Here is a 15,148-nt window from a genome sequence, read left to right as displayed (position 1 = left end):
TACGTTCATGGTTTTTAGGCTTTAGGCGTTCAACTCCATTGCTTCAGATTTGTTTCTCTGTTCTAAAACACATGCCTCAACTTACCGACGCCTTGATAATTAACAGACGTCTTGAAACGGATGTGGTGGAAGATGAAAAACACAACTTTTCAGAGCCGTGAGTCCCCGGGATATAAACTGTGAACTGCTGTCTTACATCGCAGCTGTTTTCTACACACCAATGGAATATTTTAAACTCAGTGAAAAAAAAACAGGCAATAAAAGTTCCATGCAACACAAAATGCACATTTCTTGCACTTAGATCGATTGGGGTATAACAGCACTAGAGTTTATCTCGCTGAGACGCTCTCTGACCAGCGGTCACACACACATTCACACATAACATACGTTACAGAAAGATACACAACTCTAATGTGCACATCTTGATTCTACGAACTGAGAACTTGTTAATGTTGCTGATCAGAATATATAGAAGGCAATACAATTTACTTTACTGTAATAGTTAAAGATATTCCAGGCTAGATCGTTTGACCAAGTGCTGCATTTACACCTCGAACACTACTGCAAATCAGAGCTCAGGCCAGGTTTGGGTGACGCATTCATGCCGAGACTTAGAGCACATTTGCACCTAGTCATTTTCCACCATTTCTTACAATTAAACTCGGACCAGGATAAACTCCAGATTTCCAACAAACTTTTATTTCTTGCAAAAAGCCATGGCTTAACTGTTCAGCCTAACTCAGAAGTATGTGTGAAGAGTTTGCATGTACTGTACGAAACATCAGATTACAACAAGATGGAAAGAGAGATAATGAGAGAGAGCAGAAAAGGGAAAAAGGAGAAAGAAATGTTTACATTTTATACATATACACACACCGATCAGCCATAACATTAAAACCACCTGCCTAATATTGTGTAGGTCCCACTTGTGCCACCAAAACAGTTCTGACCCTTCAAGACCTGGACTACACAAGACGCTTGCCCATTTTTCCTGCTTACAACACATCAGCTTTGAGAACCAACTGTTCCCTTGCTGCCTAATACTGTATATCCCACCCTGAGACAGGTGCCACTGTACCGAAATAATCAATGTTATTCACTTCACCTGTTAGTGGTTTTAATGTTATGGCTGATTGGTATCTCGCTCGCTCTCTCTTATTCACTTCACCTGTCAATGGTTTTAATGTTATAGAGATACCAATAGGCCATAGCATTATAACCACTAACAGGTGACGTGAATAACATTGATTGTCTCGGTACAGTGGCACCTGTCTCAGGGTGGGATATATTAGGCAGCAAGTATATATATATATATATATGCCCAATCATGTACTCAATTTTTAAATGGTACATTCCCTCAGTTTAAACATTTGAAATGTTTTCTATGTTCTATTGTGAATAACATATGGGTTCATGAGATTTGCAAATCACTGCACTCTGTTTTTATTTACATTTATTTACATTTTATACAACCTCCCAACTTTTTTGGAATTGGGGTTGTATATAAACAGAGTATATAAGAGTATTCCCACTTTCCATGACATCACCTGGGTGGGAGCTGAGGATGAGCGAAGGAAGCGCAGCTGCTGTGAGTCGTACGACCATCTGCTCCTCCTCACTAATGGTTCACGCTCGCTTTACACAGCACACACTACAACACACAGCACACGCTCTAAACACACAGCAGCCTGACAGAGTCATGGCCACTCGAGAGCAGACGCATACATCGGCTCAGTGCTGATCTGGCATCAGTTTCCCTTTCATATGCTAAAGAATGCAGTTGTGTGGAAAAAGAAGGGATCTAATCTCCATTAGGAGTCCCTCAGGAGGGAGGGAGAGAGACAGAGAGAGAGAGAGAGAGGACATGTGGGGCCTGGACTTTCTCTCGTTTTATAAAGACACTCTTTCCCTGTCTGCCTCTCTCGCCTTATCTCTCTCTTTCTCTCTCCCCCTCTTTCTGACTTTCAGTCTCTCCCTATCTCATGCTCACTCACTTTCTCTTTCCTTCTGTCTCACTCTGTCTCTCCCTTTTCTCTTTCCCTCTCAATCATTATAACTCTTTCCCTCCCTCATCCTATCTCTCTCTGTCACTTTCACTTGCTCCCTTTCCTTGTCTCACTCACCTTGCCATTCCCTCTCTCTCACGGTCTGTCTCTCTCCCTCTCACCGTCTCTCTCCCCTTCTCTGTCTGTTTGCCTCTCTCTCTCTTTCCCTCACTTACTCTCTCTCTCTTTCCCTCTCACCTACTTTCTCTGTCTCTCCCTGTCTCTCTCTATCTCTCCCTCCTGCTTTCTCGTTCCCTCTCATATCTCACTCTCTGCCTTATGTCTCTCCCCCTCTGTCCATCTGCCTTCCCCTCTCTGTTACTCTCCCCCTTTCTCTTCCTCTCTCAGCCTGTCAGAAGGTGTGGCCTCTGTACCAGCCAGTCCCAGTGCAGGAGGCGTGGCCTCTGTACCAGTCAGTCCCAGTGCAGGAGGTGTGGCCGCTGTACCAGTCAGTCCCAGTGCAGGAGGCGTGGCCTCTGTACCAGTCAGTCCCAGTGCAGGAGGCGTAGCCTCTTTAGATGTCAGTCCCTGTGCAGGAGGCGTGGCCGCTGTACCCATCAGTCCCAGTGCAGAAGTATTTCCACAATACTAAATCACATTCAAACATATTGCATCAAAATAGCAATTAATAATAATCACATACTGAATCATACATATCACATCTCAAAAGAAGAAATAAACAAACGAACCAACACAAAGAGCTTTTTTCCAACACTGTGAAATGATCATCCGGTTCTCGGCACTGTCGTCCTAGAACAGGAAGCCGTTAAAACCACTAGAATGAGATTAGTTTTAGACTCACCATACATCTTCCCTTCATCAGAGAGGATGATTTTGCGGCGGCCACAGGGCGGGTAGATGGCCAGCGCCTCCTGGAAGCTCTGCTCGATGTCGGGGCTCCACACGCCCTCTGCATCGCCGTCGGTGGGCTTTTCGTTTGAGTCACTCATCCTTTCCACTTCCTCTCCTCCGCTCTCACTTCCACTCCAGCTGCCTGCGTCCATCGAGATACCTGGGACCTGGAACCAAGTCTGGACGATGACTGACACACAAACCTGCGAGAAGACGGAGAGAGCAATTTCCATTGAAACTTTAAATGACCAAAACACCATAAAAAACAGATATCTATAAAAACAACCAAGGCCAGAATATGTTGGTGGATACCGTTTATTCCAACAATTCTAACAAGAGTCATGAGACAAAAAATATAATAGAAAAAACAGTTATTTAATAAACATGGAAACTATCAGCTGGAACACACAAAAATCCTATTTCAAGCTGAGTAATAATGAAAAACAAGAAAGAGCTCTGACTAAGGGTGAGACAGAAGGAAAGAAGAGAACACAGCAGGAGGCGTGAATTCTGGATTTATCATAGTAAATGCTACTTTTGTCTCTGAAGTATTGGCCTGTAAAAGCTCTGATGTGATTAGCAAGTAAGCCTCTTACGTGGAAGAGCGAATAGCTCACGTTTACATGGCATTTGGCAGACGCCCTTATCTAGAGCGACTTACGGGTTAAAGGCCTTGCTAAAGGGCCCAACAGTGGTAGCTTGGCAGTGCTAGGCTTGAACTCCTGACCTTCTGATCAGTAACCCAGAGATTTTAACAACAGAGCCACCACTGCCCGTTAGTTGCGGGGTCAAATATTTTGGAAATTAAATGTCAAAAAAAAATTCAGACAATGTGCTGAGGTTTACTGAAAGTCCAAATCCATGTGTCATGTGTGTTGTTTTTGGTTCTCCATGTGCTTTTGTTTCTGTTTTAGTGCTGCCTCTGGTTTGTTAACTGATTGTGTTCACCTGTTCTGTGTTAGTCCTTGATCAGCACACTGTTTTGTGTCCTTGTTTGTTGTGAAGTCTTATGGTATATTACTGTCGTTAAACCCAGGTTTTTAGTGTATCAAATTGTTGCCTAGTTCTGCAATTTCCTGGTTTTGATCCTGGTTCCTGTACCACATTTCTGATTATGGACCATCACTGTTTAACTCTGCCTGCCTGAGCTTTGAGCCCTCTTACGGGGTCTGAGTTTACACACTTGTGTCCAACAACATTCTCTATGAACTGCATGTTACACCATGAGATGTTACATTCTATCTAACAGAGCAAGACAATACGATGCAATTTATCGTAATAACGACATTATAGACATATCAACTAGCTCTACAGCCAGGAAAACAGGAAGACATGCAAACTGATTAACCGAGTGTTCATCCACCTTCAGTTTCAAGTTTCAACCCTTCAACTTTCATTTGATATTAATTCCTTGTGCTCCTTCATTCATCTTATACTCATCTTAAGTTTGAGCAGATCTCAATGTAATCACACTGACAGTCGGAGAGACTCGGCCACCTTTCAAAGGCCATGAAAGCGAACAATATGATGTGTAATCTAAGAGCTAATTGAGGAGTGGCAGTTAATCCAGAACAGCTGCGATCACACTGGAGAACAGTTCCACAGTTTGTTCCCAGTGAGAGATGTTGAATCAAAATGGTTTATAATAAATCCTGACATGAATGCGGGGTTTATCCAGAGGGCAATCATAATGCTTTACACACTGACACGCTGCTCCACGTGTGTGTTTCTGGATAACCTGGAGCCATTCTGCACTATTCCAACACAAAACTACTGGTCATGCTGGTTCTTGGGCATGGAGTCAATTAGTTACCATGACATAATTAACAATTTGAATGGGAGCTGGATGGACATTATGGATGAGGGAAGTCCCTGAAAAGATTAGGTGCCTAAACAGTGATTCCATTCAGAGATTTCTTAAAGTGTAGGATGCATTTATTGAGTACACAGTCAATTTGTCCTCCCTAGAACTTTTCTGAAGCCTGTATCATATCAGGTTCATAATACACACACAGCTGATTATTCAAATGTGAAAGATTGACATGTTGGGTTCCAGAGTGGTACAACAGAAAAGCGTTCGCCCTATAGTCAGGAGATCGCAAGTACGACTCTAATTGTATACAGGAGGGGCGTAAATATAAAAAAAAAAATAAAATTGAGATAAGTGACTGTGGATAAACAGACAAAAACTCCTCATGGATTTCATTGAGATTTTATGCTTTCACCTTCTGTCATTTATGTGATACATATGTATAGTGTAGAATCCTGCTAATGTTTGTTCAGTGGGAGTATAACGTTATAGGCTCGTTAATATCTACATTTAAATGTGAGATTTAAAGCAATCAGTGTGTACGGGCTTTATTTGTTGACTGGAAAACTTCTGGATGAATTCCACATGGTAATAAACCTTGACATTTACACACATCCTGTTTGAAAAGATGTTTCTCTTTAGAACATCGAACTAAAGATCAAATGACGAGCGAAACTGCAAAAGTAAACTGATCTATCAGGCAAAAATTGCTGAGCACATGTACGCATCCCAGAGCAAAGACACTCCTAAATGCGGACACAACCTTAAAAAAATACAATAAATTAAAAATAAAGACACTTGATTTCAGATCTGACTAATGGCATTAAGCTTTCCAGGGAAAAGGCCAGTGGAAATGGTGTAGCGTTTTGAAGAGCTCCATGTGTTTCCTGTTGAGCATGTGTGTGTGTGTGTGTGTGTGTGTGTGTGTGTGTGTGTGTGTGTGATATGTCTTTGGTGTGCTGAGTCCTTACTGCATAGAATGAACTTGTGAGTGAGCGGGAAAATGCAAGCGTAATCCAAACCGCTGAGCTGAAGCATGTGTCATCTTCCTGACTAGGAGAGGGACTCAGACGATAATCAGTTCCAGCACACTGCTCTGTGTGTGTGTGTGTGTGTGTGTGTGTGTGTGTGTTTGTGTGTGTTGTGGCTTTTGGCCAGGTCCCTTAGAGTGGTGTGGAGTTTTCCAGAAGATGTGGAAGAATCACCCAGATGTGTCAAACAAAAAGAAAAAGTGTTTCGACAAGAGAAAAACTTCCCAGTGTGGGTTAAAACGTGCCAATCCGGGGTGTTCATAAACTGCAGAGACATGAGGAGGCACTCTGCTGTCATCATGGCTGTCCCTTTACACTTTTACATCAGTAATGAATTCAACAAGGCGAACACGATACCCAGTGAGAACAGCATGAGTGTAACAGGGTCAGTATGTGCATGTGACAAGACGATATAGCAGACATAATGTGTGTTCCTGTGATTTTCTTTTATATACAAAGTTAAAGTTTGTTGAGATTGTGCTCAAATAGTAAATCACAAAGCTAGCTCAAATTAAAAAAAAAAGGAACAAATCTGTTTACTCCTATTTCACCATAATGAATCTGATTTAAAGTAGGGATGAGCAAAAGTGACTGAATATTTGTAACACACAAATGCAAGGGTGGGATTTGCAGTCCGATGAGTTACAGTGGCATTGAGGGTGGGAACTGCAGTCCCATTGGTTACAGCGGCAGCGAGTGTGGGACCTGCAGTCCCATCGGTTACAGCAGCATTGATAGTGGGACCTGCAGTCCCATCGTTTACAGCAGCAGTGAAGGTGGGATCTACAGTCCGATCGGTTACAGCGGCATTGAGGGTGGGACCTGCAGTCCCATCGGATACAGGGGCAGTGAGGGTGGGACCTGCAGTCCCATCGGTTACAGCAGCATTGAGGGAGGGACCTACAGTCCCATCAGTTACAGTGGCATTGAGGGAGGGACCTGCAGTACGATCAGTTACAGCGGCATTGAGGGTGGGACCTGCAGTCCCATCGATTACAGCGGCAGTGAGGGTGGGACCTGCAGTCCCATCAGTTACAGCGGCATTGAGGGTGGGACCTGCAGACCCATCAGTTACAGCGACAGTGAGGGTGGGACCTGTAGTCCCATCGGTTACAGCGGCAGTGAGGGTGGGATCTGCAGTCCCATCGGTTATAGCCACAGCGAGTGTGGGACCTGCAGTCCCATCGGTTACAGTGGCATTGAGGGTGGGACCTGCAGTCCCATCTATTACAGCGGCATGGAGGGTGGGACCTGCAGTCCCATCGGTTACAGCGGCATTGAGGGAGGGATCTGTAGTCCCTTCGGTTACAGCAGCAGCGAGTGTGGGACTTGCAGTCCCATCGATTACAGCGGCAGTGAAGGTGGAACCTGCAGTACGATCGGTTACAGCGGCATTGAGGGTGGGACCTGCAGTCCCATCGGATACAGGGGCAGTGAGGGTGGGACCTGCAGTCCCATCGGTTACAGCGGCATTGAGGGAGGGACCTGCAGTCCCATCGGTTACAGCGGCATTGAGGGTGGGACCTGCAGTCCGATTGGTTACAGCGGCAGTGAAGGTGGGACCTACAGTCCCATCGATTACAGCGGCAGCGGGTGTAGGACCTGCAGTCCCATTGGTTACAGCAGCATTGATGGTAGGACCTGCAGTCCCATCGTTTACAGCAGCAGTGAAGGTGGGATCTGCAGTCCGATCGGTTACAGCGGCCGTGAAGGTGGAATCCGCAGTCCGATCGGTTACAGCGGCATTGAGGGTGAGGCCTGCAGTCCCATCCATTACAGCGGCAGTGGGGGTGGAACCTGCAGTCCGATCGGTTACAGCGGCATTGAGGGTCGGACCTGCAGTCCCATCGGTTACAGCGGCACTGAGGGTGGGCTCTGCAGTCCCCATCTGTTACAGCGGCCATGAAGGTGGGATCTGCAGTCCGATCGGTTACAGCGGCACTGAGGGTGGGACCTGCAGTCCCATCGGTTACAGCGGCAGTGAGGGTGGGACCTGCAGTCCCATCGGTTACAGCGGCATTGAGGGTGGGACCTGCAGTCCCATCGGTTACGGCGGCATTGAGGGTGGGACCTGCAGTCCCATCGGTTACAGCGGCACTGAGGGTGGGACCTGCAGTCCCATCTGTTACAGCGGCAGTGAGGGTGGGCTCTGCAGTCCCATCGGTTATAGCCACAGCGAGTGTGGGACCTGCAGTCCCATCAGTTACAGCGGCATGGAGGGTGGGAACTGCAGTCCCATCTGTTACAGCGGCATGGAGGGTGGGACCTGTAGTCCCATCAGTTACAGCGGCATTGAGGGAGGGACCTGTAGTCCCTTTGGTTACAGCGGCAGCGAGTGTGGGACCTGCAGTCCCATCGGTTACAGCGGCATTGAGGGAGGAACCTGCAGTCCGATCGATTACAGCGGCAGTGAAGGTGGGACCTGCAGTACGAGCGGTTACAGCGGCATTGAGGATGGGACCTGCAGTCCCATCGGATACAGGGGCAGTGAGGGTGGGACCTGCAGTCCCATCGGTTACAGCAGCATTGAGGGAGGGACCTGCAGTCCCATCAGTTACAGTGGCATTGAGGGAGGGACCTGCAGTCCCCTTAGTTACAGCGGCAGCGAGGGTGGGACCTGCAGTCCCATCGGTTACAGTGGCATTGAGGGAGGGACCTGCAGTCTGATAGATTACAGTTGCACTGAGGTTGGGATATGCAGTTTAACTGGTTCCAGTATTACAGTGTACAAGACCTGCAGTCTGATTCATGACTGTATACGTGAAGTGGTGGAAGCACACAAGCAGCAATGTTCACATATTTGCCTGCATAGCTTTTGCATATCTGGAGGATTAAAATCTTTATCCACAAGGAAGCCAATCAGAGCCAAGACATGATTGTTTACATTGGCATTGAGGGTGGGAAATTAAGTTCGATTGGTTTCAGTGTTACTGGGATGGGAACTACAGTCTAATTGGTAAAAGGTGCATTGAGGGATGGAACTGCAGTCCGATTGATTATGGTGTTACAGGGGGACGGAACTTCAGTCCAAATGGTTACAGTGGCATTAATGGCACTTTTCCACTGCACAGTACAGCTCGACCCGACTCTGCTTGCTTTTTGGGGGCTTTCCACTGTGGATAGTACCTGGCACCTGGTACATTTTTAGTACCATCTTGGTCAAGGTTCCAAGCGAGCCGAGCCGAGGGAGTAAGGATTCTCCTTATCATTTAATGTGTGTCATTTAATACATACTTTACGTATGTTAATATTCTATTAATTGAAAATTATGTATCATTTATCTCATTACAGATAAAATTACAACAAAGGTTTCTGTCTTAGATTTTTAAATGAAAAATGAATGAATGAAAGCCTTTATTGTCAGTGCACAGCTGTACAGCGAAATTCAAATGCAACTCCTTGTGGTAAAAGTAACACGCAACAAGCAGAATACAAAACACTGAGTAAAGTAACACACAACAAGCAAGCTCGACATAGCGGCAAGAGCAGATAAATAAAGAAGCAGTAGAACGTATATTGCACAATCCCAAGTGTAATATGTATTGTGCAATCCAATGTTTAAATATTCCAATGTGTAACGTATTACACTGTCCCGTACGTAATAAGTATCCCTTAAATCCCTTAAATAATTATGAGTTGAATTCTTTTATGGCACTTGGATAAAAACTGTTCATAAGTCTAGACCTGAGGGCCTGAATGGACCTATAGTGCCTCCCAGAAGGCAGCAGTGTGATCAGACTGTTTCCCGGGTGAGAACAGTCCTGGATTATGTGTGCTGCATGATACAGGCATCTGGCTCTGTATATATCAGTCACTGAGAGAAGCTGTGTCCTTAAAATGTTCTGTGCTGACTTCCTGACTCTCTCCAGAGCCTTTTTATCAGCTGCAGTGCAGCTTTTAAACCACACCAGGATGTCGTGGGTGATGATACTCTCCACAGAACACTCGCTTGTTAAGTCTCGCTTGTTACCGATTTCACAACCGATGTGAAAAATTAATTGCCCCCTTAAGCTTGAAATCTTGTTGTGCCACCTTTTCAACTTTCAGCCTGAAAACTGGACATTCTCCTTTAGGAGTTTCTGGTGGAGAGCAGAATTCATATTTCCCTCAATTATTGCAAGTTGCCCAGGCCCTGAAGCAGCAAAGCATCCCCACACCATCACACTGCTACCACCATGCTTGGTATGATGTTCTCTTTGTGGAATTCGATGTCTGGTTTATGCCAGAAGTAAGAAGACCACTGTGTTCCAAACAGTTCCACTTTCGACTCGTCAATCCACAGAACATTGTCCCAAAAATTTGAGCATCATCAAGGTGTGTTTTGGAAAAATTCAGATGAACCTTAACGTTCTTCTGGGTTAGCAGTGGTTTTCACCTCGCCACTTTTCCAGGGATGCATTTTTGCAACTTCCAGCAAAACAGTTTAAAAAGTGAACCCCTGAGGGGTTGTAGAAAAGTGTATTGTGACATAATTGATCATGATATTGATGGTACATCATCATACCACCTAGTCCTAGTACCCATGATAGAAGCTGACGAGGAGCACCACTGCTTTGCTGCCATCACTTACATTTTACAATTGGTGCAGCAGGCATCTTAACTCCTGTCTAACAAGACTCAAAGAGAAGATTTGAGTTTTGTTAAACACAGGTTACACCTTGATCGAACCTGAAAAGGATTCACAGCGGACAGCCTTCCTTGAAAGTGTCATTTAGTCTAAGATTAGTCTTAATCCATGTCTGCAGAAACTGGCCTTTCAAGTTGGCAAAAAGCCCTTCGATTTAAGACGAGAGATGTATCAGACATCCAACCATTGACTGTAGATCTGAGCTGAATAGGATCTCTCCGGCTGACAAAGAAAGTACCGGAGACCAAGAGTGCTTGTAAGGCTTAATATAATAAACATGTTTTGTAAGAAAACACAGCTGTAACCTGGCTGAAACTGAACAGCTGTTAGAAGAGGTGCGTTTTTAACTAGTGTGGATGTGAGTTGATTAAAGAGAGGCCTACGGTGATGGCTTAATCTAGACGAGACAGCTGTAAATACACGTCACACCCTGTAATTTACCACAGCTCGCACTTCAAAAGGCAAAAAACTAAAAAAAAAAGACAGCAAGAAGACAAACTTGGGAAGAGATCAGTGCATAGATAAAAAACAACTAAAGAAAGAAATATGAAAGAAATAAAGAAAGAGAAGGAAAATATGAATTAAGAATTTAAACTCTGCATTAGAACTTTAGCATAGTTGTTATCACAGAATTTTTCTTTCACAAGCATTTGGGGGGAAAATAAGGTCTCCAGTCTGAGTGCCATGATTTATTTTTCAAACATTCATGGAAATATCTTCTTATGAAATTACGCTTCTTCAGACTGCTCCAAAAGAAGAAGCCCATCAAGACTGAAGAACCCATCTGAATGGGACAGACTGAGGCGACTAAAACCGGAAACTGAAACTCGGAATTTCCGCCTGTTTAATCAGTGAACAATTTGCCTGCAAACAAATCGCACTGCTATGCTGAACCGTATGAAATCCGCTGAATCCGTCCAATAGCAAACCTCACCGTTTGGTGATGAGTCCAAACATGTAAGTGTGTATAATTCTCAGCTCAGGCATCGGACACGCACTCGGCTGCTCTCCCGCTGCTGACTGAAGCCAGGATGTGGAGTCGGGTGCTGGTTCGGTGTGTGTGCTGGAGAGCAGAGTGTGTATGGAGCAGCAGATGGAGGAGTGAGATTAGTCATGCAGCAGTGTACTGCACTCGCACTCGCACTTCACTTCAGCTTCCAGGAGACGATTTTTTTGGCCAAGCGAGGGCGATTTGGTCCTAACGGGGAGATGCATGGACACCCCGGGCAGCTGCTCCACTCCCTCCGGCCACTGCTGGTGTGTTTGTGTGTGTGTGTGGAGCTTAAGGCTAGGACAGTGCCAAGCAGTTGTAATTAAATGTAATGATATGCATTTATGCAGAATGTGCTGGGCTGGTGTTTATGGCTGTGTTACGGTGTCACCATTTCTCACTGTCAGATTGTCAAACCGTGTTTACATTAAACCACTTCAGAGTTTAACAGCATCTAAACAGATCCTGTTAAAGCAAAATTTCTCTAATGTATACTCCTCTAAAGCATGCTTTCACCTGGGTCTACTAAGACTGTGGAACCGTGAGCCAAAAGTTAAGCTCATTTAACAACATTTAGGCCCTGTTTACACCAGTGCGTTTTCATTTTAAAATGGTATTTTAAAACAAAAACGATCCGCGTCCACACTGGCGTTTCCGCTGCGTTTCAGAAACGATCTCCGTCCACACTACACGACCGAAAACGCATGTCACATGACCATTCATGTACACTGGGCATGCGTGTACAAGTGTAAACAGGAAGTTGATTGCTAGTCACCAGCAGGTACAACAATGAGCGTGATGGCCAGGAAAAGCAAGGACGTCTTTATGTGGACAGATGAAGAGGTGTAATTGTTACTCAAAGTAACTAATGACTACAAGGCGGCCACAGCGGTCAAAAATGTCGATTGGGAGTCATGTCAAAACAAATATGGTGACATACTTGACAGATTTAGGGAGCACTATCCACCACTGGAGGAAGCCATGGCAACGGGAAAGGATTATCTGCACAAAAAGGAGATGATCACCAAAAGGTATGTAAGTCTTATCATTGCTATAATGTTTTGACTTTAAAAAAGTTGAAACGCTGGCTAATTTAAACAGAAAACGTTTTCTTATGCAGACACACCTGCATAATCACCAACATTAACCATAATCACCATTAACCACCAACATTAACCATAGATTTAATGTAGCAACGCTAACTGTAACCGTGTATTGTGGCAGAAATAGTGTAATGCTGGTGCTACTGCTCTCAAATGTTACTCTGGAGGCCTGTGTGTGTGTGTGTGTGTGTGTGTGTGTGTGTGTTTATGTGCTTTTATATAACTGGGTTGTGTTTTGTGTTCACAGGTCACGTTACCACCAAACTAAAGGCCATAAGAATCCGTTATCTGCAAGTGGTTGACTCTGGTCGGAAAAGTGGCCATGGACGTGCAGTCTTGCTGTTCTGTGAACTCTGCGAGTCAATTTGGGGAAGATCTCTGGCTACACTCGCATTGTCTGAGGCATAGAGACCAGCGACGTAGGGCCAGAAATCCCGGTCTCCTAACAGACAGGCGCAGAGTTGTCCATTTCCAGTGGAGGATGAGTCAAAGAGGTTTCTGTGTCTGCAGATATGGGAAATCGACGCCAGAGACTTGACTCTACTCTGATTAATCACAGAAGAACGAAGCGAAAGAGGAAACGCTCCTCTGATGCTATTGCACAGAAGGACCTGGAGATTAAAAGACGGCTTCTGCAACAACTAAATACATCTGACAATGAGTTTGTTCAGATAATGGGCCGGTTGTCGAGCAAGATGGACCGTCTGAACTCAAACATTGAAATGCTGGTGCAGCAGATTATGGGTTCAGGGAACCATGGTTACATGCCTCCATCGTCACCACACACACCCCTCACCAAAACCAGTATTCCTATGCGCACACACCCACAAGACCACTTAGGGAGTACGATCCACCTGCACATAGCCAGCACAGCACCTCACCTTCACTGTATGGTGACTACACGCATTCGTAGCCTAAACTACTAAAGCACATTTGTAATATTGGTTCCCTTTGTGTTGCACTACTTATATTTATATCTGCACATTAAAATAGCTCCAGGTGTGATCTGTTTGTGTAGTCATACTTAATGTATACTTACAAATTTTGAAATTTACCTTGATATTTTTTTTGAATATATGCTATTTTTTTGCTACTAATTACTAATGTTTAGTTCTAATCATTCTATTTCCCTTGTCATGTTTTTTCTTTATAAATATGGATAATCGAGACTAGTATGTAAGCTAGCGTGTATTTAATCAGACTCAATGCAAATTCAAATAATTGAATTTATTTGTACCATTAGTACACTGGCATACTGCAGTAAAACAAATGATACATCATGGTGAAAACAGATGCATAGTTCATATAAGTAGTCATACACACACTATGTAATAAAACAATAAGGGATATGCTTTTTTTAAAAATGTAGGCTGTTGTATGCTACTCTAAATGTAGACTGCTCAAATGTCTTATGGGTCAAGAAACCATGTCAACGAGTCTCACTCGTTTCCCCTCGGTTTCGTTGTCTGCTCTCTCAGCCACTCTGGTGGGTGGCTGAAAGTCCCTTTCGTACTGGAGAGCAGCATTTACGCATTTGTTCGTTTATAGGTTCGTGGAGCACTTCACTATGGTTGTGAAGTACAAAACAAGTATAAATAACAAAACGAAAGTCCTTCAGGATTATGTCCATGGCCCTCCTCAGAGCCGCAAACCGTGACTTCAAACGTCCAAATGTGCACTCGATCACCATACGTGCCTTCCAAAGTGACAGTCTGTGGTACTGCTCCTGTGGGGTAACTCTGCCACTGGGGTATTCTTTCATGATATATGGCATCAGGGGATAAGCTGAATCACCCAGAAGAAACACAGGGATAGCATCCTCATCCTCCAGCAGCTGTTTAGGGCCGGAGGGAATAGTCCCATCTTTTAGGACGCCATTCAGTTGTGAATCAGCAAATATGCACGCATCATGTGCACTGCCCGGCCATTTAACAACAACGTCCATGAAACAGTAGTACTTGTGGTCACACAACGCTTGTACATTCAAAATATATTTACCCTTCCTGTTAATAAACTGTGTGGAAGACAAAGGTTTTTTGACCTTGATGTGTGTAAAGTCAACTGCCCCAAGCACTGCGGCATACCGTGTGTCTGATTAACTTCAGGCTCTGTTTTTGGCATCTTCATGTAGTCTGGACCCAGAACGATGGTGATGGCCTTACACACTTGTCGTATGATGACCAAAACTATTGATCTGTATAGTCCAAATGCATTCACCGTTTTCCCTTCCCTCGCCACTCAGGTAGTACAAGGTACACGCTACCTTTGTGAGTACGTTCACAGGTGCCCTCAGTGGACCAGGGCCGACCTGGACATCCGAAAAGTTCTGTTGCCATTCCTCAGGAACAATAATTTCACTGAAAGACATGTCCCACCAGGCACTAGTTCTTCCTGGTCTAATCCAAAACCGGCATTCCATGTAGGGCTTACGAGGCTTGAAACGAGATTTGTTGCCGATTGCTCTAATCATAGCTTGTCTCTAGCATGTAGGCAGCTGTAGTATTATAAAACATAGAATTTAACTGCACAATGGCTGCTAAAAATGACAACAAAGCCAACAAAGCTTGCAGTTCAGTCTCCATGTTATTGTTTATTGTCGTCAAGGTAGCGTAATGGTCGTATGGTAGGGGTTTGACGAATCAGAGAAGGATACGCAATGATCCAGAAGACCCGATCAGGGAGCGAATGT

The 15,148-nt window shown here is 44.6% G+C and overlaps 2 protein-coding genes across 2 annotated transcripts in view; one reads left to right on the top strand and one right to left on the bottom strand.

Annotated features, from left to right (window-relative positions):
* Positions 1-15,148, bottom strand: part of tead1a (TEA domain family member 1a) — a 70,456-nt gene that overhangs the window by 35,209 nt on the left and 20,099 nt on the right. The window contains exon 3 of the mRNA XM_053631407.1: positions 2,848-3,100. Within this exon, the coding sequence (XP_053487382.1) occupies positions 2,848-3,049 (202 nt within the window). The 5' untranslated portion in view covers positions 3,050-3,100. The remainder of the gene's footprint in view (positions 1-2,847; positions 3,101-15,148) is intronic.
* On the top strand, positions 6,376-13,385 carry LOC128611306 (uncharacterized PE-PGRS family protein PE_PGRS46-like). The gene is made up of 4 exons (XM_053630693.1): positions 6,376-7,567; positions 7,620-8,348; positions 12,707-12,766; positions 12,970-13,385. Exons 1-4 carry the CDS (start codon positions 6,376-6,378, stop codon positions 13,383-13,385), a joined length of 2,397 nt encoding a protein of 798 aa, XP_053486668.1.

This window comes from Ictalurus furcatus, chromosome 8, assembly GCF_023375685.1.
Source record: "Ictalurus furcatus strain D&B chromosome 8, Billie_1.0, whole genome shotgun sequence".
Taxonomy (NCBI): Eukaryota; Metazoa; Chordata; class Actinopteri; order Siluriformes; family Ictaluridae; genus Ictalurus; species Ictalurus furcatus.
Note: the sequence above shows the minus strand (reverse complement) of the source record. Positions and strands in the feature narration are given on the sequence as shown.